The following is a 23809-nucleotide window of genomic DNA, read 5'->3' as shown; positions in this document are numbered from 1 at the left end:
TGAGGGCCTGCGGCTCATGGGAGGGGCTCATGGTCGGTGTTGGGAGCTCTTCATGGGCACTAGGCCAGCAAAGCCTTATGAATGAAGAGGCAGCCCTGGGAGTGAAGGAGCGGGGTCCCTGGGTGCAGATCTGTGTTCCAATCCGGGCTTTGCCTCCAGTGTGGGTCCCATGGCCGGTTACCACCTCTCCGAGGCTGCTTCACCAGGGAGACAGAAACTGTAATACTCATCCCACGGGTTGGCGTGGGTTAAAGGAGATGCCGCATGTCCTGAATCCCTTCGCTTTTCTCCTCCCTTAGCTGAGATTCTCACTGTATGTTGCCTACAGCTGTGAACCCGGGCTCTTGCTTCGACACCCAGCCACTGTCCTGAAGGTCAGATCCCCGGGCCGACCCTGCCCTTTTCCAGCCCACTGTGCTGTCAAAATTACGTTTCCACCAAACAGCAACTCTTCTGTTTGTAAAAACGGTGGTGACTCTTGGCACACCCGTCGGGAGCATGTGGCAAGCCTAATCGCAGTGCCTGACATGAGAACAGAAGGCACTGGGGGTCCAGCAGCCCAGCCAGGTGTGCAGAGGCAGGACAAGTCCCGTGTTTCAGACTGACCGATCCGTGCTTGCTACACATGCCACACCCTGACTTGAAGTGGGTCATAGTCCTCATTCTTGCTGGTGGGGAATTAAGAGTCCCCTGAAAATCGAATCCAGGAACTAGTCCCCCACGCTCACCAGGAAAGGGACGTGGGTGATTGTAGGAGTAAGGGGCTTCGGCTGTGGCTCCTGGCAGTCAGTTTAGTCAAGACATGTTTATCAAATACGTGTCGTGTGCCAGGCCCTAGTCTAGGAGTTGTGAAGAGGGAAGCTTCTAGGCCTGTTGGTGATTGTGAAGAAGAGGCTTAGGAAACAGACAAGGCGGGCCAAGGGCAAGGACTGTGCTCAGCCTGACCTCTGGGTCCCGCGCCCATGGCCCCAGCCCCTGGCACTGGCTCCCTGCGGAGCCAGCTCATTGGGCTGATGGCCAGTCAGAGCCGTGTGTGCGTCTAGGTGTGCACCTTTGTATGTGTCTGTGTGTGCATGTGTGCCTGTGTGCACCTGTGTGTGTATGTACATGTGTGCCTGTGCTGTGTGGCTACGTGCACCTGTGTGTGTGTATGTGCATATGCGTGTGTGCCTGTGTGCACCTGTGTGTGTGTGGGGTCTATGTGTGCCTGTGTGTGTACCTGTGTGTGCTTGCCTGCCTCTGTGTGCCTGTGTCTGTGTGGGTCTCTGAGTGTCTGTGCATGTGTGTGTCTGTGCCTGTGTGTGCCTCTGTTTGTGTCTGTGCATGTGTGTGCCCGTTTGTGTTTGTGTGTGTCTTTGCCTGTGTTTGTGTGTGTGTATGTGTCTGTGCGTGTGTCTGTGCACGTCTGTGCCTGTGTGTGTGGAAAGGTTTCCTTATTTTCGTTTGGTCTGTCGCTCACCCCCAGCACCTCCCCGCAGGCCACTTTCTAAATATACAGCCCAGTTGCCCGAGCCCTCTCCTCGAGCCGTGGCAGCGTGCTCCTCTCTCTGCAGCTGAGGCTGTGGCCGCATCATTGCCTCGGTGATGCCCTGCCAACCGAGGGGGAGCTAAATCCTGTTAATGCCCTCAGCACTCGGGGAACAATTAGGCCCCTCACAGCACATTCAGCATCCAACCCCAGTGACCACGCAGGAAGCCTGGACTTCCCCACAGCAGAGGCTATTGTGAGGCTGCTGCCGGGTCACCATCAGGAGGGCCCTACTGTCAGCTCCGAACACTGTGGCACTTGCAGGCTTTGCTACAGCTTCTTGCTCACGTGCCTTTCCATAGTCAGACAGGCAGAACTGATGGTGATCAGCAGGGAGGCAGGGCCGGAGCGCTGTCCTGAGGCTAGTGCAGGTTCTCAGGGGAGTTCCGGGGCCCAGCCATGGCTGTCCCGCTGCTGCTGTGCCCGCCCTCTGAGCCCCAGGCTAGCTGCTCAGCATTGAGTGGCGGGGAGTGGAGGGCAGGGGTCATGACAGTGAGGGGAGGGTCTGCCCAGAGAGTAACATTTGCAAGATCCAAGGCCCTCTACAAAATCTCACTGCAAGCGTCTTAGGGTTTTGCAAACAACAAAGTCATGTGATCCCAAGAGCCGCTTTTGTCAGGCTGTTCCTGTTGGCCTTGCGTTTCCAGTGAGAAGAGGAAAGCCGCTTCCTGGCTGGAAGGTCTGTCTGGGTCCTGACATTTTGGCCGGCCAGCTCTCTCAGTACAGAAATAGCCCCAGCAGACTGTTTAGACAGTACCTGGGACAGCAGGCATTCCCCGAGGGCTGCAGAGGCTCATAAATATTTCACTTTTTATGTTTCCTGCAGCTGAAGTTTAGAGTCCATTAACCTATGAGGACAGATGAAGCCCAAATGGTTTTACTCTGCAAGTGGGTTGATTACCTCAAGCTTATGTGGGTCAGGATTTTAGGCCTGTGAGCCACATATGGTCTCTGTTGCATATTCCTTTTTTTTTTTTTTTTTTTTTTGAGATGGAGTCTTGCTCTGTCGCCAAGCTGGAGTGCAGTGGTGCGATCTCAGCTCACTGCAACCTCCACCTCCCAGGTTCAAGCGATTATCCTGCCTCAGCCTCTCAAGTAGCTGGGACCACAGGTGTGCGCCACCACGCCCGGCTAATTTTTGTATTTTTAGTAGAGACGGGATTTCACCATGTTCGCCAGGGTGGTCTCGGTCTCTTCACCTCATGATCCGCCCGCCTCGGCCTCACAAAGTACTGGGATTACAGGCGTGAGCCACCCCGCCCGGCTGCATATTCCTTTTTTTAAAACAACAACAGCAAACACAATGCATTAAAATGGTGAAAACCGTCTTAGCTCACAGGCTTTACTGAAGCAGCCTGTGGGATGGACTTAGCCTGCAGGCTGTAGTGTGCTGACCCCTGGGTTAGGACAGACTCATTATTTGTCACCAAGATCCCCCTCCACTATCACCACCTTTATTATTTTGCTAAGGCAAGTCAGAAACAGGCTTCGGTTTCTTTCATGGTTTAGGGAGTTTCATGGTTTCAAGCATTCAGTGAACAAGCTGTAGTGATCCCTACACACAGGTGTCTGGGATCAGAGCTAGGAAGTTGGGATTTCTTCCCTGAAGGGCCACAGTCTGTTGGGAAGGACAGACATAAGTAGAAAGGAGAGGGCTGGGAGCCACCTGCACGTTTGGCACATAGGAGGGACCCTCACCCTGGCTTTCTGGGCTGGGGAGCAGTCTTGACATCATGTGATATTATCAGCTCACTCTCTCCCTCCTTGATTATTTATTTATTTGAGATGGAGTCTGGCTGTGTCACCCAGTCCGGAGTGCAGTGGCGCAATCTCAGCTCACTGCAACCTCTGCCTCCCGGGTTCAAGCGATTCTCCTGCCGCAGCCTCCCGAGTAGCTGGGACTACAGGTGTGCGCCACCATGCCCAGCTAGTTTTTGTATTTTTGTAGAGATGGGGTTTCACAATGTTGGCCAGGATGATCTCGATCTCTTGACCTCATGATCCACCTGCGTCTGCCTCCCAAAGTGCTGGGATTACAGGCGTGAGCCACCGCGCCTGGCCTCCCTCCTCGATTTTTAAATGGCATACACACTTGTGAGGCTGAGCTACACAGTCTGCAAAACACAGGGTGAAAAAACCCCCACACACGGTGGGGTTGGCTCTGTGGGCTGCTCCCACCCCATAGGCTACTCTCCCTGGCACCTTGGACTCTGCTGCCACAGCTTCTTTGTAGCTGTCAGAGGTCATGTTGTCCCTTCAGGCTGTGTGACGGTCCGTTTGTAGTGCATGAGTGGTGGCAGATAAGGAGGGAAGTGGGCAGGGTGTGAGCAACCTTGGCGTGCCGTGAGCCTGGCCCCATTAGGACCACACTCATTTTCTGGGAAGACAGCACACATCTATCCATGTGAGGCCTCATCCTCCCAGCTTTTACAAAGCAACATAAAGTTCAACTGGAACATGGAGATTCATTTCATTTATTCAACAAGTGTTTTTTTTTTTAATTAAAAAAATTGTATTGGCTGGGTGTGGTGACTTATGCCTGTAATCCCAACACTTTGGGAGGCCGAGGCAGGAGGATCGCTTGAGCCCAGGAGTTCAAGACTATCCTGGGCAATATAGTGAGATCTCATCTCTACAAAAAATGAAACAATTAGCCAAGCATAGTGGCACGCACCTGTAATCCCAGCTACTCAAGAGGGTGAGGTGGGAGGATTGCTTGAACTTGGGAGATCAAGGCTGCAGTGAGCCGAGATCACACCACTGCATTCCAGCCTGGGTGACAGAGCGAGACCTGTCTCAAAAAAATGTGCTGGGGCTGGGCACAGTGGCTTATGCCTGTAATCCCAGCACTTTGGGAGGCCGAGGCGGGTGGATCACCTGAGGTCAGTAGTTCCAGACCACCCTGGCCAGCACGGTGAAACCCCATCTCTACCAAAAATACAAAAATTAGCTAGGCATGGTGGGCACCTGTAATCCCAGCTGTTGAGGAGGCTGAGACAGGAGAATTGCTTGAAGGGAGGCAGAGGTTGCAGTGAGCCAAGATCGCGCCGTTGCACTGTAACCTGGGTGACAAGAGTGAAACTCCATCTCAAAAAAAAAGTGTATTGGGCTAAGTGCGGTGGCTCACGTCTATAATCCCAGCACTTTGAGAGGCTGAGGTGGGTGGATCATGAGGTCAGGAGTTTGAGACCAGCCTGGCCAACATGGTGAAACCCCATCTCTACTAAAAATACAAAAATTAGCCGGGTGCGGTGGCGGGCGCCTGTAATCCCAGCTACTCAGGAGGCTGAGGCAGAATTGCTTGAACCTGGGAGGCGGAGGATGCAGTGAGCCGAGATGACACCACTGCACTCCAGCCTGGGAGACAGAGCAATACTCCATCTCGGAAAAATAAAAGAAACAAACAAAAAAACCAAAAAACCAAATAAAAGACGTATTGAAGCAAAATTGACACAATATGAAATCAACCATTGAATGCACGCAGCTGAGTGATGTTCAGTACATGCACAGTATTGTGCAGCTGTCTCTTCTATCTAGTTCCAGAACATTTTTGTCACCCCCAAAGGAAACTTTATGCCCATTAAGCAATCACTCCTCAGTCCCTGTCGCCTCAGCCCCTGGCAGCCACCCATCTGCTTTCTATCTCTGGATTTACCTATCCTTAATATTTCATATCAAAGGAATCATACAATTTATATTCTTGTACATCTTCTCCTTTCTCCTAGCATAGTGTTTGGAGGTTCATCACATTGTAACATTTATCAGAACTTCATTCCTTTATAAGGTTAAATAATATTGCACTGCATGGATAGAGACCAGATTTTATTTATCCATTTATCCGTTGATGGACATTTAGGTTGTTTGCTCACGCGTGTTTGAGTGCTTGTTGTGTGCCAGACACTGTGCAGACTGTTTAAGGTCAAACTTAGATTCTCCCTGCGTGGAACTTAGCCCTGAGCGGGAAAAACAGACTTCATGTCAACGACTTCTCCATTGTGCGATTGACTGGCCGATGTGACTTAGTGGCTGTCCTTACAGTAGAGATATGAAGAGTGAGATGTTTTCAGTGGAAAGTTGAAGACTTAATTCATTCCTTCATCTCTGTGAGTCCCCCTCTAGGATACATGTTTTAAAAAGAACCAGTGGTTTTTGCTGCTATTTAAATGAAAGTCAAATCCAATTTAAAAATCTCACTGTAATGAAATCAAAATATTTCCCAAACACAGATATTCGCTATGAAGCGATGCCAGGATGGCTGTGGAGGGACTTCTTGGTGGAAGCCGCCACCTGTGACTTGGGCTGTTGGGTTTCCACCCACCATTGCCCTGGTCCTGCTCTTAGGGCCCCTTCCTTGGGTGCCACCAGGAGGTGAAGGCTTAGGTTTAGGTTGACGTAGCAGGTGTATTCTCACCAGAACCAGATTCTGGGCCAACCAGGTTGGGCCCCTGGCTAGTCTTAGGTTGTGTGTGTGGAAGCCCCCAGACTCCATGTCCTCCTGGGCCCTGCTCCAGGTAAGCTGGAATTTCTGGTCTGCCTGGGTTTGTTCTCAGCGAATCGTGGGGTCCAGACCAACGTGAGGATGGAAGGGTGGTGCTGGGTAACTCCCACTCCTGTGCCCTGGGGCCGTGCACAGCACGCGTCATCCATACCCCCAGGACACGTGGCCTGTCGCGGCTTTGACAGCATATATTGTGTCTTCCCCGAGTTCTCTCTGCTTGGGGTCAGCTAGTCCCAGTTTTTTTCATTATTCCTGGAGGAACGTGGGTGTGTCCCCTGCCATCCTGGTTGCTGTTCCCGAAGGCCCCAGTGAGCTGGGACAGTGTCAGGAGCAGACCAAGTCCCCACCCCCAGTGAGGAGCTTCCCCCGTTACCCACATGGCTTCCCCTCGAGGAGGCCAGATGTTCATTCTCTCGGTGGCAGGACACAGGGAGCGTCATTTAATACCAGACACGTCCGGCAAGGGCAAGAGTTCCCAGGGCATCGTAAAACCTCAGAATTCTCCTCACTTCTGAAGCAGAAAGTTATTTTGTGAGGAGGGGAAAAGACAGACTGGGGTATTTCCCCTGCGAATTTATTTTGTAGTTTTGCATCATTTGCCAGCAAGGATCAGGGCACAATGGTACGACACTGCACACTGCCGCATGTGGCCTGGGACCCTCCTGCCATAGGGCCCAGCAGGCCAGCGCTTGCCACCGGGAGAAACGCGTCTCGTCTGTGCTTCTAATGTGTCACCTTCCTTAAGTACATTTAGAACAATTAGGGGCAGGGCCCTGGCTGGTAAACTGTGAACTGTAATTTGTGGCTGAGCAGTTAAGAAACATAACAATGATGGTAGGGCCTTGTGTGGCCACAGCCCTTGTCATTCCCAAGGCCAAAGAGAGAGAATCCTGCCAGGGAGGCTGGTCAGAATTATCTGCCTCCATCTCTGCGCGGAACTGATGCCAAGACGGACTCCACTCAGGCCATGGGCAGGCGGGCAGGTCGGTGCCCTTCTGTGGCTGAATCGGCCGGGCTGCAGCCGTTCCTGCGGGGCTTCCAGGGCGGAGGACACGGGCTGCGCCTGGGAGGGAACTTCAAGTCATGGAGCTATCAAAGTAGAAGCAGCTTAATGAATATTTGTCCTAATGCTTTCACCTCGCAGATAGACACTGAGGCCTAGAAAGGTCAACAGAGCTAACCAGGAACCGACAAGTAGGTTCCTGGGGGTTGACCAGCCTCGTCTCTGAATCCAGGTGCTCAGGGGACAAGAGACAATTCAGAAAAGCAGGGAGACTGAAGGACGCCGTTTGGTGTGGCTTTAGGTTGACTTCGAGAGCCACAGAGGGTGTGGGTGGGAGGTGTGCTTTCTGGAGTCCAGCCTCCTCTCGGGCTGCCTGCTGGGCTGACTTATCAATGTGGGGGCTCAGGGCCACCCCGAGTTCTGCCTTCTGGGTGGCCAGCCTGCGTTGGCACCATTGGATGGAGTCAAGCTCAGTTTATGGGGCTCAGGGAGGCTCTCGTGAGCCGATGGAGGGGTGGAGGAGGGGAGAGGTGCTTGCTGCCCGGAGAGCTGGGCTGCTGGGAGCAGGAAGGAGAAGAGGAGCTGTTGGGAAGGGGGACAGTGAGTGGAGATGCCCTTTATCTGTAAAGGTAAAGACTGTTATCCCATTATCACTTATGAAATGAAGAATGCCTTGTGAGGACCAAGGTAGGGACATTCTGGGTGGGAGCTGAGCTCCTGCCTTGTGGGGTGCACATACACAAACACTCACACACATACACAAACGCGCGCACACACACACATGCACACACACATGTGCGCAAACACACACGCATACACCTGAGGAAGGATCATAGGCGCCAGGTAAGCCAAACAGGACCACGCAGCGGAGCTCTCAGGAGGGCCAGAGAAGGCTGCAAACACATCCAGGGAGCTCCGAGGTCTATGGAAATCCGGAGCAGCAATCATGGTTGGCCTCTGATCACATGGGAAGAAGCTCACTGAAGTCTGGGGTGCCCACATTCCAAGGGCCAGCACGAGGCCAGGAGCAGGCAGGACCAGCTTCTTGGGCCACATGCTTGCCAAGGTCAAAGGTGGGAAGTGATGCGGTGAACACCTGACCCTGTATTCCAGTGACCCCTCTCACACCTGGCCAGCCTGGGACACAGACCAGGCACACCTTGGCTTCAGGCCACCGCCTCCCAGAACTTGATGGCATGGACAGCGTGCTCACTAGCCTTTTCTGGCCAGTTACCTTCACTGCCACGGACACGGGACTATGAGTGGGGCTGCGGTGGTGGTTATCCAGGTCCTGAGTCCCTGGACCTATAGCCCACAGCTGACGTTTGGAAGGAAAGAACATCCTAACGCAGGCATAGGGGCCCCGCCCTTGCTGGCACTGTCTTGGAGACTCAGCCTCAAGTGCAGATCCCCTCCCCGCCGCAGAGCCGCCTTGTGTGTCTTCAGGGAACCCTGCAGAAAGGAGAACTCCGGCATCTGGGTTTCGGGGACTGACTGTCTTGTCACCCTGCTCCGCTGAGTGAGGATGCTCAGCATGTGGGAACAGACTGAAGCAGCTGACTAATGACTGTTGCCTGGGGAGACCAGGGCCTTGGGGTTTGCATAATTTCCCCAATATATCAGGAAGTGGGTAGCGCAGAGGGACCAGGAGAGCAAATATCGAATGCGTCAGTGGTTCTTAACCTTTTTCAGTATGAAAGTTCCTTTTATGGTTAAGAAAGCGTCTGTGGTCACAGTTTAGTAGCTGTGCGTTTAGAATCATGGTTTGGGAACATGTATAAGGACTAATAATACCAACAACAGGGGTTGCAGCCACCCACGTGGTACTTACTAGGTGGCAGGCGTTTGTCCAAGTGCTCTACATGTCTATGAATTCACCAAATGCTTATGAAAACCTGGTGGATGGTGTTATTAGTCTCATTTTACAGGTGAGGTACTTGAGGCACAGAGCAGTCAGGTGACTTTTCCAAGGCCACACAGCTGATGATTGGTGGAGCCAGGATTCAAGCCCAGGTAAGCCAGCTCCAGATTCCACACTCTTTTTTTATTTTATTTTATTTTATTTTATTTTTTTGAGACGGAGTCCTGCTCAGTCGCCCAGGCTGGGGTGCAGTGGTGCGATCTCCGCTCACTGCAAGCTCCGCCTCCCGGGTTCACGCCATTCTCCTGCCTCAGCCTCCCGAGTGGCTGGGACTACAGGCGCCCGCCACCACGCCCGGCTAATTTTTTATATTTTTAGTAGAGACGGGGTTTCACCGTATTAGCCAGGATGGGCTTGATCTCCTGACCTTGTGATCCGCCTCCCAAAGTGCTGGGATTACAGGCGTGAACCGCCGCGCCTGGCCCGATTCCACACTCTTAACCATCCTTCTGTGTCCCTCTGTCAGAGAGGGCTACACAGCTGTGGCCTGTTATATAGGAGTAGTGTCGTCTGTCAGTATACGTGGGGGACTGGTTCCAGGACCCCGAAGTATGCTCAGAGCCCCACATACTCACATCCCTGTACAACCTGCATGTACAAAGAGTTGGTCCTCCTTATACTCAGGTTTTACATCCTGAGAACATCATAGTTTTGATTCCCATTCAGTTGAAAAAAATCCATGTATAGGTGCACCCATGCAGTTCAAACCCATGCTGCCCAGGGGCCAACTGTACTGTGCCTTAGTGAAGATGCATGAGCTAGAACTGTGTGTATCAACCTAGATACGTTCCAAACACATAATCATGGGGGAATAAACAAACTGCAGAAGGCTATGGAAGGTATTAATGCATTCATATAAAGTGCAAAACCATACAGGACAGTACTCTGTATCATTCACGAATCCAGGTTTATCTAGTGAAAGACTGCCTAGGCATAAAAACACCAAATTTCAGGATAGTGATTAATTTCCTGGGAGTGAATAGCACCAGGAGGGGGTAGGCTGGGAGCTCCAGCTGTGTCATTTTTATTTATTAAACCACAGCTGGGGCTGGGCATGGTGGCTCATGCCTGTAATCCCAACAATTTGGGAGGCTGAGGTGGGCGGATCACCTGAGGTCAGGAGTTCGAGACCAGCCTGGCCAACATGGTGAAACCCCGTCTCTACTAAAAATACAAAGATTTGCTGGGTGTGGTTGCACATGCCTATAATCCCAGCTACTCGGGAGTCTGAGGCATGAGAATCGCTTGAACCCAGGAGGCAAGGTTGCAGTGAGCCGAGATGGCACCACTGCACTCCAGCCTGGGCGACAAAAGTGAAACTCTGTCTCAGAAACAAACAAAACATAGCTGGAGCAAACGTGGCAAAGTATTAAGGATGGAGTGCTGGGTGCATGAGTATTTGCTGTTGTTTCTTTGTATATACATAAGCTATTTTATAATATAAAGTTTCAGCCTGCCATGCATTTGTAACATTTTCAGATGAATTTGCATACATACGTTTTGAACCACCGTGTGTGATAGAGACTGGTTTCTTTAATCTGGAGTCTGCGCTTGGTGAACGCAGAGTTTCAGACCCCTTAGTTACTGTGAGGGTCACCTCAGGAGTCTCAGCCCACAGGCAGCTAGGATCAGGATGCATCCCCTTTTAAGGATAGGGGGATTATGAAGTGTCCAAGTGGTGGCACAGAAGTGGAGACACTAGGGTGTCCAGATGTGGGTCCTGGCTTAGGGGAGAGGATTTATAAAGTAAAATGGCTGCAGAGATTCTGAATCAAGCGCAGGTTGGAAGCACCGTGCTTTGTTGGCACATCACAGGCACTGCCTCCAGGGACATCGGAGGTGACTTCTGTTGAGTTTTGCTGACTGCACAGGAGACACTGTCATACCCACAAAGAATAGCAGGGGACATTTCTGCCAGAAACACCACTAAGACATTAGAAAAAATGATTGTAACCCAGCTACTCAGAAGGCTGAGACAGGAGGATCACTTGAGTCTAGGAGTTCAAGACCAGCCTGGGCAATGTAGGGAGACATCATCTCTAAAAAATAAAATAAGTTAGCCAGGCATTTGACCTGCACCAGTACATAGTCTCAGCTACTCAGGAGGTTAAGGCAGGAGGATCCCTGGAGCCCAGGAAGATGGAGGCTGCAATGAGCTATGGTGGCACCACTGCCCTCCAGCCTGGGTGACAGCAAGACCTCGTCTCTTAAAAACAAACAAACAAACAGAAAGATTGTAAGACAGCAAATGTCAACTTGAGTTAGTAGTTGAAAAAATAGGCTGGGTGGGGTGGCTCATGCCTGTAATCCCAGCACTTTGGGAGGCCGAGGCAGGCAGATCACGAGGTCAGGAGTTCAAGAGCAGCCTAATCAACATTGTGAAACCCCGTCTCTTTTTGTATTTGTAGAAATACAAAAATGAGCCAGGCATGGTGGCGGGTGCTTGTAATCCCAGCTACTTGGGAGGCTGAGGCAGGAGAATCACTTGAACCTGGGAGGCAGAAGTTGCAGGAAAAAAAAGAAAAAAAGAAAAAGAAAACATAGGCAAGCAGGAGTTCAAAGGGTGGGAACAAATCAGTGACGCGTGAACAGACTGATTTATGAGGGCAGGGGGCAGAGTCCAGCAGCTGCTCAAAGGCCTTTCTGCTTCTGTCGAAACAAGTACGTCACATGCAGAGCTCTAGGCCCTCCTGTGTCATCCGAAAGGATGGGGTGAAGGCCTGGGTTACCGAGGGGGCACAGGTCGCCCACAGGTCCGGCATGAGGAGGCCTTGGCCCACTGTGGGAGCGGGTGGTGCGGAAAGCCCACGAGGGCTCTTGAACATTCCGCAGCGCCTGACAGTGGCCAGCTGGGGACATCTCCCAGCCGCAGCTCAGCCTTCAACAGTCAAAAAGCCAGCATCACCCACAGCGCCATCCCCAGATCTATTCTAGGTTCTGCTGAGGTTCTAGGTGGGACTTTGAAAAGCAGAAGAAACAATGTTAAAACCGAAAGGAATTTGCCATTAGGGAGAAATGCTTTATTTTCACCAGATGACAAACTTCAGGGTTTCTGATGAAAGTAGCTGCAATTTCTTTTTTCTCCTTCATGCCTGATTCTGCTCCCCTCCCCTGTCCTCCCATCCTTTTTGCCATAATGGGGGAAGCCCTGAAAAACCCTGGTGTTTTCAGAGGCTGTGTGGAGCCCAAGGAAGGGGAGGGAAAGGAAGTGGGGCTCATTTACCGACCGTTCAGTTCCTGATCGGGTTCCCCAAGAACCAGCTGGGACTCTCCAACCCAACCTCACTTCCCCTGGGGTCCCTGTCATTAGGCAGATGGCACCCCCATGGCTGTCCCTGCCATGCTCCCCAGACCCCTCCCTGCTGCCTCAGTTTCTCGGCCCTCCACCCTTCCCTGCCTCCTGCGTCTCCCTGTCTGCCCTTCTCGGGACCCAGGTTCCTTCTGTCTGTCCACAAGCATGCTCAGGTCTCCCCATCTTAAAAACAAGGTCCGGACCCCCTGAATAACCTCTCTCTTGCATTTCACAAACATGCGCTTTTGGAAAGCAGTTTATGCTCTTGAATTGACTCACTGCTCCCACTTCCTCCTGCTGCCATCCAGGGCCTGCCCGTTCCCCCTCCAGCCTCCCCGTCAGCCAAGCCTGCCCTTGGCCAGGCCCTGTGGCAGCTTAAGGTGAAGTGGTCCAGCCTCTCAGCCGCACTGGACACCCTGACTGTCTCTTGCCCGGGGCCTCTCTCCCCTGCAGTCTTTGAGGCCTTGACCACTGAGGGGACTGCTCTTTGACCTCCTCCCTAGTCTTAGTTTTTTTTTTTTTTTGTCTTTTTGTTTTTTTTTAATAACAGCTTTATTGAGATATAATTCACATTTTCTGTGCTGTCCCCATCTCGAAGTGTACCATATTCAGAGTTGCACAGTGACCGCACAGTCCACTGTAGACCTTTTCCACCCCAGAAGGAACCCCATGCCTCTTAGTGGTCACCTTCCATTTCCCTGCCATGCCCTCCAGGCCCAGGCATCATGAATCTGCGCAGGGCCTCTGATTTGCCTTCATTTTCACCTTCTCTGTCAACCCATGGTCTGCAGCCTTTGCTCTGCTCTGTACCCCAGGGACCCCTCTCACAGCACAGGTCTGCATTCTAGCTGTGCCAATGCTGCCCCGAAGCTCTCCGCACCCTTACCCTGGACAGTGGCCTCTTCCTGGCTGGTCCGCACCCCAGCCTGGCTTTCTGCTGCCCTCCCCAGCTCCAGGCTCCTGCAGCACCTTCTCTCCTCACCCCCTCCCTCACCGCTCCTAAGTCCACATGCAGGTTCACACCTGCTCATGCTTCCCACACCTCCGTGCACTTTTCACACCTCCTCACATCACATCTCACACCTCCACACACACTTCACACCTCACGCCTCCCGCTCACACCTCCTCATGCCTCCCACTCACACCTCCTCACACCTCCCATACCTCCACACGCTTTTCACACCTCCTGTTATGGTTTGGCTGTGTCCCCATCCAAATCTCAACTTGAATTGTATCTCCCAGAATTCCCACATGTTGTGGGAGGGACCCAGGTCATGGGGGCTGGTCTTTCCCACACTATTCCCATGACAGTGAATAAGTCTCATGAGATCTGATAGGTTTATCAGGGGTTTCTGCTTTTGCTTCCTCCTCATTTTTTTTCTCTTGCTGCCACCATGTAAGAAATGCCTTTCGCCTCCTGCCATGATTCTGAGGCCTCCCCAGCCATGTGGAACTGTAAGTCCAATTAAACCTCTTTTTCTGCCCTTAGACTTAGGTATGTCTTTATCAGCAGTGTGAAAATGGACTAATACAGTAAATTAGTACCAGGAGTGGGGTGTTGCTGAAAAGATACCCAAAAATGTGAAGCAACTTTGGAACTGGGTAACAGACAGAGATTGCAACAGTTGGAGGGCTCAGAAGAAGACAGGAAAATGTGGGAAAGTTTGGAACTTCCTAGAGACTTGTTGAATGGCTTTGCCCAAAATGCTGATAGCAATATGGTCAATAAAATCCAGGCTGAGGTGGTCTCAGATGGAGTTGAGAAACTTTTTGGGAACTGGAGCAAAGGTGACTCTTGTTATGTTTTAGCAAAGAGATTGGTGGCATTTTACCCTTGCCCTAGAGATTTGTGGAACTTTGAACTTCTGAGAGATGATTTAGGGTATCTGGCAGAAGAAATTTCTAAGCAGCAAAGCATTTAGAGGTAACTTCAGCACTTTTAAAGGCATTCAGTTTTAAAAGGGAAACAGAATATAAAAATTCAGAAAATTTGCAGCCTGACTATACAATAGAAAGGAAAAACCCATTTTCTGGGAAGAAATTCAAGCAGGCTACAGAAATGTGTATAAGTAGCAAAGAGCCTAATGTTAAGCCTCAAGACCATGGGGAAAATGTCCTCAGGCCATGTCAGAGACCTTCACGGCAGACCTTCCCATCATAGGCCCTAAGTCCCTTTTGTGGGCTGGGCCCAGGGTCCCCATGCTGTGTGCAGCCTAGGGACTTCGTGCCCTGTGTCCCAGCTGCTCCAGCCATGGCTGAAAGGGGCCAACGTAGAGCTCGGGCTGTGGCTTCAGAGGGTGGAAGCCCCAAGCCTTGGCAGCTTCCATGTGATATTGAGCCTGCAGGTACCAGCAGTCAAGAACTGAGGTTTGGGAACCTCTGCCTAGATTTCAGAAGATGTATGGAAATGCCAGGATGTCCAGGCAAAAGTTTGCTGTGGGGGTGGGGCCCTCATGGAGAACCTCTGCTAGGGCAGTGCAGAAGGGAAATGTGGGGTCGGAGCCCCCACACAGAGTCCCTACTTGGGCACTGCCTAATGGAGCTGTGAGAAGAGGGCCACTGTCCTCCAGACCTCAGAATGGTAGATCCACTGACAGCTTGCACCATTTGCCTGGAAAAGCCACAGACACTCAACACAGCCCGTGAAAGCAGCCGGGAGGGAGGCCGTACCCCGCAAAGCCACAGGGGTGGAGCTGCCCAAGACCATGGGAACCCACCTCTTGCATCACTGTGACCTGGATGTGAGACTTGGAGTCAAAGGAGATCATTTTGGAGCTTTAAAATTTGACTGACCTGCTGGATTTCAGACTTGCATGGGCCCTGTAACCAGTTTGTTTTGGCCACTTTCTCCCACTTGGAACGGCTGTATTTACCCAATGCCTGTATCTCCATTGTATCTAGGAAGTAACTAGCTTGCTTTTGATTTTACAGGCTCATAGGCAGAAGGGACTTGCCTTATCACAGATGAAACTTTGGACTGTGGACTTTTGGGTTAATGCTGAAATGAGTTAAGACTTTGGGAGACTGTTGGGAAGGCATGATTGGTTTTGAAATGTGAGGACATGAGATTAGGAGGGGCCAGGGATGGAATGATATGCTTTGGCTGTGTCCCTCTTCAAACCTCAACTTGAATTGTATCTCCCGGAATTCCCATGTGTTGTGGGAGGGACCTGGGAGGAGGTAATTGAATCACGGGGGCTAGTCTTTCTTGTACTATTCTCGTGATAGTGAATAAGTCTCAGGAGATCTGATGGCTTTATCAGGGGTTTCCGCTTTTGCTTCCTCCTCATTTTTTTTCTCTTGCCGCTGCCATGTAAGAAGTGCCTTTCGCCACCCACCGTGATTCTGAGGCTTCCCCAGCCATGTAGAACTGTCAGTCCAATTAAACCTCTTTTTCTTCCCAGTCTCAGATATGTCTTCATCAGCAGCATGAAAACAGACTAATACACCTCCTCATACCTCCCATGCCTCCACACTTTTCACACCTCCTCACACCTCCCATACTGCCTCACGCTTTCCACACCTCCCATACCTGACACACTTTTCACATCTCCTCCCACCTCCCACACCTCCCACACCTCCCCATGCTTTCCTACACCTCTCATACCTCCTCACACCTCCCATGTCTCCTCACACTTCTCAGCACCTCCTCACAGCCCCCATGCCTCTCCACACCTCCCCATGCCTCCCCTCGCCTCTCACACTTCCTACACCTCCTCACACCACTGGTGCTTATCACTGACATGTCTGTCTGCCTGTGTATTTCTCTGGGACAGGCCCAGCTTCTCCTCCTTTTTGCAATTCTTGGGTCCAACCCAGGGTCTGATGCAGACTCAGTGCTGAGTATCAGTTGACCTGACTTGAACACCACCAATTGGAAAGCCAGGATGATGTGAATTTTCATCTGGCCTCATTTGTTCCTAGCCTCTCATAGGGGTCACACCTCCCTCTTTTTCATTCTTGTACATCTGGGGACACTGAGCAGGGGGTGCCCGTGCTGTCAAAGCACCAGAGAGTATGACAGCAGAATTCATGTCTGCCTCCCCACAGGAGCTGTCGCCTCTCCCAGCTGAGTTCCTGCCAAGGTCAGTGGGAGCCAGTGCAGACTGGCAGAGATGGGCAGCCGGATATGAGAGCCCGGCCGGCCAGAGAGCCAGGGTGAGCCAGGAGGTTCAGCTCAAGTTCTGGACACCCACCAGTCTTTAGCAAAGTCTCTCAGAACACAGAGGGGAGTGGGTGGGAGAGTTTAGATTTTTGTTTTTGAAAACTTGGTTTATGCCCTTTAATTAATGAGGGCAAAAGTTGTACTGGAATTATATGTGTGTGTGTGTGCTGATGTTATCTATATAATAAGTTATATAGATAATGTAAGTACATATATATATTATTTCAGTTTCACATGCCAGGAATTCAAACACAACTTTAAAGAACTTAAGTTTAGGGATTAACTTGAAGGATTAAGGAAGAGTTTCTAAGCACAGCTTGAATAGTGCCCAGATGAATTCGAGAGAGAGAGAGAGAGAGAGAGATGGATGGAGTTTTGCTCTTGTGGCCCAGGCTGGAGTGCAATGGTGTGATCTCAGTTCACTGCAACCTCTGCCTCCCGGGTTCAAGCAATTCTCCCGCCTCAGCCTCCCAAGTAGCTGGGATTCCAGGCACCCGCCACCACACCCGGCTGATTTTTATAGTTTTAGAGGAGACAGGGTTTCACCATGTTGGCCAGGTTGGTCTTGAACTCCTGACTTCAGGTGATCCGCCTGCCTCAGCCTCTCAAAGTGCTGGGATTACAGGTGTGAGCCACTGCACCCAGCTGAATTCAAGATATATTGCCACAAATTATAAAAAGTGGATAGAGCTTTTCAAAACCATGGTCAATGCTTTTATTTTGATGTTTGCACCATGGCTTTGAGCTTGGGAGGATGAAAATGACTGATTTAACATCAGATTGTGCCTGATATGCTGATGACTTTTTCCCTCCAGGCAGGGAGGTGGACCTAGTGATGAAATGAGTAAGGGCTTGTGAGTTATCCGCATCTTGGCTGGCGTAAGTCATCCTTCCCTTTCGGGGCTAGAATGGTGAACTCCAGGGCTCTCTTGTACTCAGTGCATTGCTTGATCTGTGTTCATGTTCATGGGGTAAAGGCTGGGGAGCATCTTAAAGTTGCTGTTGCCTCTCCTTTGTTGTTGTTATTGTTATCATTACTCTTATTAAGGCTGCAGTGAACCTTCTGTTCATACTTGGTTCCATAGCGCGGTGCTTCCCAAACTGTATTCCCGGGAACACTCATTAGGAAGACTGTAATTGGTCAAGTAAATTTGGAAAACCGCTGTATACCGTATGCTTCTCTTGAAGATTGACAATATATTTGCCTTTGAAAGGCTCTTACAATTCCTGCAGGGGGAAAAAGTTTTCCTTGCAGTTTCTAAATTTGTTTGATCACGTGACATTTATTTTCAGTAATATTTCTTACCAATTTCCAGTTCTGCTGGAACACCTTGAGAAGGCCTGCCTCAGAATAAATTCTTACAAGTGGAATTGTTGGGGCAAAGCATATGAACATTTATATACCGTGGCCAGGAGCGCTGCAGTACAGCCACTTCGTGTGTTGGGTAAGAGTAATCCAGGTGTGTTGAACTGGGTTACCTACTGCTCAGTAAACCCCACCAAGTGGGCAAAATATCAAAACAGATTTTGATATTGAACGGGTCAAACACTTTTTAAAAAATTCTGTAGTTTCTTCTTCTCACTTTGGCATTTGTGAAGAAGCCTCAGTTATTAAAAGCAAGATCCCTCAGGACTGTTTAACAGAAAGGCATTGTTCTGCGTTGCATGAAATCAGTAGCATATTTTGTAATGGAACTTTGGAGTCATGTATTAATCTATTTCTTGTTTCTAAGAGAGGTTGTTTGGTAACGTTTCTTTCTTTTTATGGATGTCAGAGAAATACCAAACGTGACGTGTCTTGCCTAAAATCCCGTGGTGGGTTGTCAGATAAAGCGGAACCAGGACTCCTTTAAAGGAGGGTCACTGTACTGAGCCATCTATTGTGCCGTTACCAGAGAAACATATTTTAATGTATGTATGGTGTAAATCCCTACCTCCTACCTACTTCCAAAAGGGATTTATGACAGAAAACTCATAGCAGAACCAAATAATTCTTCTAGAAGGTTGGAAGCCTCACCTGTGAAGCTCGGAGGAGGTTATAAAAGGGAAGAGGTGCTCACTTAGAAATCTTTAGGAATGGCCGGACACAGTGGCTAATGCCTGGAATCCCAGCACTTTGGGAGGCCGAGGTGGGTGGAGCACTTGAGGTCACGCGTGAGCCACCGTGCCTGGCCGTCATAAGATCATTATCTTATGGGGTTTTTTTTTTAAGAGCTGAGACCTCACACTATGTTGGCGAGGGTGGTCTCAAACTCCTGGGCCCAAGCGATCCTCCCATTTCAGCCTCCTCCCTGAGAAGCAGCGGAGAGTGGATGTGACCGGGGCATTCATGAGGGAGAGGAGGACCGGGAGGGTATGCACACAGAGCACCGGGGTTCGGGAGCTTCAGGGGGCTGTGGGAAGAAAGGCCCCGAGGCCGAGGGTAGGTTTAGGAACTCCATGGAGAGCAGTTTGCTTGCAAGTGGGGAATGTGAGTCTTCTTTCCCCACCCCAGCTTCATTGAGGTATAATTGACAAAGATGGAATATATTCAAAGTGTGCACCGTGATGTTTTGATAATACATGTACATAAGGAATGATTCCCACAGTCAAGCTAGTTAACAACACATCCATCACCTCACATAGTTGCCCACCCTTGTTTTGTGGTGAGAACACTTAAGATCTCTCTTAGCAGATTTCAGGTATACAATACATTGTTACTGACTGTAGTCAACACACTGCAGGAGAGCTCCCCAGGACTTACTCCACACGGCTGGAGGACACTGCGCTAAGTGAAACAAGCCAGTCACAGAAAGACAAATAGATCCCGCTTATATGTGGAATCTAAACAAGTTAGAACTCATAGAAACAGAGAGTACAGTGGTACTTGTGGTACAGTGGTACAGTGGTGGTTGCCAGGGGCTGGGGGATGAGGGGGTGCGGCGGGAGAATGGAGTCCAAAGTTGCCGGAATGGGGGTCTTCAGATGCCTGACAGATTGTTTCTGAAAAGCTGTCCTCTCTCCTCCAGTCTTCCACACCCTTTCTTTCCTTCTCCCAGTACTGTACTGCAACCCCGTTGAACACCAGGGATCCGTGTGCTCATGTGTAACTGCTCCACAGGCTATCCTAGTCCCCAGAGACCCCCCACTGCGATCCCCATGAGCCTGGACCCCTGCTTGAATTTCCAGCACGTGCTGTAGCAGTAGCAGCCTCCTTGTCTGGGGAGTGGAAGCATGCGTGGACACCTACCTTCTGCCTCCTCTTCACCTCCTCGAAGGCTCTGCCAGGCTCTCTGCCATCCAGTGTGTGTGGGCAATTCAGCAATTGTGAAGACTTAGAAAAGAGCTTGAGAAACGCCAGTCTGCAATATTTCTGTTTCAGAAAACAGTCCAATTTGATATTTCTTTTGTCCAAAGATGTTTTGTTATTTTAAATGTACTGCAAAGTTTGAGGCCTGGATAGGCAGACACTTACTAATTTGGTGCCAGCAAAAATTCTAATAAAGAGAGTGGACTGTTTATCTTAAATAAGAATCTTAAGGCCGGGTATGATGGCTCACACCTGTAATCCCAGCACTTTGGGAGGCTGAGGTGGGCAGATCACCTGAGGTCAGGAGTTCGAGACCAGCCTGGCCAACATGGTGAAACCCCATCTCTACTAAAAATACAAAAAGTAACTGGGTGTGGTGACACCTGTAATCCCAGCTACTTGGGAGGCTGAGGCAGGAGAATCACTTGAACCTGGGAGGCAGAGGTTGCAGTGAGCCGAGATGGCGCCATTGCACTCCAGCTTGGGCAACAAGAGTGAAATTCTGTCTCCAAAAAAAAAAAAAGAATCTTAAGAGAAGTACTTGGCTATGGTAGACTAGTAATATATTTACTTTTGTTTTCTTTTTTAACCACGTTTGAATTCCTTTACTATTAAAACTGTATGTGCAACATAAGAAATATTTGGCATAACAAGTGTGGACATTTCAATTACAAAAAACATGCCCCGGTGCTGGGGGATGAAGGGGCAGAGGAATTCCCAGTGATGGTATCAGTCTGGTTCTGTCAACATATTGGACCCCAACCTGCCATGTTTTTCTGTCGTTGCAGGTGATTTTCAAAGCCAAGTCAAAATATTCTCCAGAATTACTCAAATACCGGTAAGTACTGCGGGGCATCTCTTTCTGTGGTAGAAGGGGAAAGTGCCGACACATGAATCTCATCTTTCCATCGGGGTTTGCACACATCATTGCTCTGTGAGCCGCCGGAAGCAGTCCTGCCTGCTGGCTGCTGCCCACACTGTGCGCATATCATGTGCATTGCCGGTGAGGGTCAGGTCATCAAATCATGACTTCATGAGTCATGGGGACTTTCATCATACCCAGTTCAGAAACAAGAGCCTGGTGCCTTTCCTAACAGGAGGAGATAGATGGGAATAAAATAGGTGTATGTTGCCTCTAAACCTTTCTGAGGCACTTGAGAAGTAAGAGCCTCAGCAGAAGGAAACAGGGTTCCTTGAAGATGCAGTGCTTTGCCAGGTGCTCCCGCTTCCCCATCCTGCACCTCCCACGCTCCCGGTGCAGGTGCAGGTGCAGGTGCAGGTGCAGGTGCAGGTGCAGGTGCAGGTGCAGGTGCAGGTGCAGGTGCAGGTGCAGGTGCAGGTGCAGGTACAGGTGCAGCTATGGAAGGGACTCGCCCCTGCATCCTGCCACCTGGTGGCCTTACCCGCCTTGTCTCAGCTGCTGGTAGGCTCTGGCTCCTTGTTTTCCAGAACTTCAGCGCCCATTGAACCCTAAGTTGCACACAGCTGCTTGCAGGGTGTGCATCCACATCCAGAAATACCGTTCTGACCATTCAGTGCTCACTGAGGCACCAGGAGGAAGAATGTGTTCTAGCTGAGAAGTGGACACTCTATATTTGTAAAGATGGCTTAACACAAAGGCTTGCAGAATCAGGCAGAGCAGGATATACAACATGCCAAAAGCATGGACACCGGGAGGCATGCACATTTTGTGGAAGAAGAGAGGCTTGTGCCGGAGTGTAACCTGGAAGGGAACCTCTTAAGTTATGTGAGGAGGGGGATCTGCATTTTCCTATGGAGGGGTTCTTAGCTCTCCGCAGAGGGGAGAGGCCTATGACTTTCCTAAGGCCAAGAACCAGTGGCTTAAAGAATAGTCAGGTTTGGCCGGGCACGATGGCTCACGCCTGTAATCCCAGCACTTTGGAAGGCTGAGGTGGGCTGATCACTTGAGGTCAGGAGTTCGAGACCAGCCTGGCCAGCATAGTGAAACCCTGTCTACTAAAAATACAAAAATTAGCCGGGCGAGGTAGTGCACATCTGTTGTCTCAGCTACTTAGGAGGCTGAGGCGGGAGAATCACTTGAGCTCAGGAGGCAGAGGTTGCAGTGAGCCAAGATTGCACCACTGTGCTGCAGACTGGGCAACAGAGTGAGAATCCATCTCAAAAAAAAAAAAAAAAAAAAGAATGGTCAGGTTTGACTGGGGTTGGGGGAGGAGAACAGGCCTCTGGAAGAGGCGAGGGGGTGCAGTGTGAATCCAGGGGTTCTGGCGTCTCTGCCCAGGAGAACTCCACTGCCACCAGCAAACATTTCTGAAAAGGTGACTCTGGCCATTGCCTCCTTGGGTCAAAATGAAAAATTATTTTGTCATTTTTAAAAATATGTTAAATCTTATACATATTTTATTTAAATATATATCATCTAAAAATATGTAAAGACCTTTTACTTAAAATTCTGAAGGTGTAATAGTTTAATCTTGAGTTTATATCCAAGGCAACCAGTTCAGAAAGTTTATCTCAAGTTCAGAAAGTTCTGTGAAGGTGCCTGGGCCAAGATACAAGTCCCAAGACTCACCGTCCCGGGCTTTGTTTTGTTTCTCACCTGATCTTGCTGTCTCCCTTCACTGCTTTGCGTGTGGCTCAGTTCACGTCTCTACCAGACTCAGGTGGAACTTCAGCGTCCGCTGTGAGATGATGTTGGTTCCAAGGAGAGCAATTTAAAGTACAGGTTGAGTGTCCCTAATCTGAAATGCTTGGGACCAAAAATATTTCAGATTTCAGATTTTTTTGGATTTTGAAATATTATATACAGGCTGGGCACAGTGGCTCACTCCTGTAATCCTAGCACTCTGGGAGGCCGAAGTGGGTGGATCATTTGAGGTCAGGAGTTTGAGACCAGTCTGGCCAACATGGTGAAACCCCGTTTCTGACTAAAAATACAAAAATTAGCCGGGTATGGTGGCAGGTGCCTATAATCCCAGTTACTCAGGAGGCTGAGACGGGAGAATCGCTTAAGCCTAAGGGGTGGAGGTTGCAGTGTGTGGTGATCGTGCCACTGCACTCCAGCCTGGGCAACACAGCGACTCTGTCTCAATTAAAAAAAAAGGAAAAAGAAATATTTTTGTATACATAATGAGAGATGGGGGGATTGGATGGGATACAAATCTAACACGAAATGTATTTATGTTTCAGATACACCTTATACACATATCCTGAAGGCAATTTTATACAATGTTTTTAATAACTCAGCATAAAACAGTTGTAACTGTGTTTTGACTGCAATCCATCACATGAAGTCAGGTGTGGAATTCTCCAGTTGTGGCATCATGTTGATTGATGCTCAAAAAGTTTCAGATTTTGGAGCATTTCGGATTTTGAATTTTTGGGTTAGGGATGTTTAACCTGTATAAAGTACAAGTAGACAGTCCCTCTCTTCTCCAGTAACAAGATAGTAGCCTCCCTGCATCTATAGTCTTTGTCCTGCATCCCCCCAACCAGAAATGTAGGTCAAAGCATGAGTGAAGATGGGCATGGGAGGAGAACATTCTGTCTGATCGGACCGTGGAACTGATTTTATCTTGGAAGCAGTTGAGGCTGGGGTAATTAGATGTCTTCTAGAGGTGGAATATGAAAGCACTGGTCAGAAAGGAAATTGTTTAAAAAGCTTTCAGCCTCTGAGCACGGGGACTGGGGTCGTCAGGTGAGAAGATACGCACGTGGGGCAGTCCTCGCTTGATCCTTGAGCCAAAGTATACCTCGAAGACAGGCTGCGCTGACATGTATGGCTGCATTTTATTGGGAAGGGATTTGCAGAAATGAAGGGAGAAGATGGGGAGAAATATAGTTGGATCCAGATGTTAAAAGTGAGATGTCTGGGACCGGGCGCGGTGGCTCACGCCTGTAATCCCAGCAGTTTAGGAGGTGGGCAGATCACCTGAGATCACGAGTTCGAGACCATCCTGGCCAACATGGTGAAATCCCATCTCTACTAAAAATACAAAAATTAGCCGGGTGTGATGGCGCATGCCTGTAATCCCAGCTACTTGGGAGGCTGAGGCAGGAGAATCACTTGAATCCAGGAGGTTGAGGTTGCAGTGAGCCGAGATTGCACCATTGCACTCCAGCCTGGGCAATAAG

General features: G+C 50.0%; 1 protein-coding gene across 1 annotated transcript in view; it reads left to right on the top strand.

Moving 5' to 3' along the window:
- The window catches only part of GPR137B (G protein-coupled receptor 137B), a 78121-nt gene that overhangs the window by 6606 nt on the left and 47706 nt on the right, over nucleotides 1-23809 (top strand). The window contains exon 2 of the mRNA XM_012506620.2: nucleotides 20485-20534. Within this exon, the coding sequence (XP_012362074.2) occupies nucleotides 20485-20534 (50 nt within the window). The remainder of the gene's footprint in view (nucleotides 1-20484; nucleotides 20535-23809) is intronic.

The sequence above is a fragment of the Nomascus leucogenys genome, chromosome 5 (genome assembly GCF_006542625.1).
Source record: "Nomascus leucogenys isolate Asia chromosome 5, Asia_NLE_v1, whole genome shotgun sequence".
In the NCBI taxonomy this organism is placed as follows: domain Eukaryota; kingdom Metazoa; phylum Chordata; class Mammalia; order Primates; family Hylobatidae; genus Nomascus; species Nomascus leucogenys.
The sequence above is the reverse complement of the archived record's forward strand: the minus strand, read 5'-3'. Positions and strand labels throughout refer to the sequence as shown.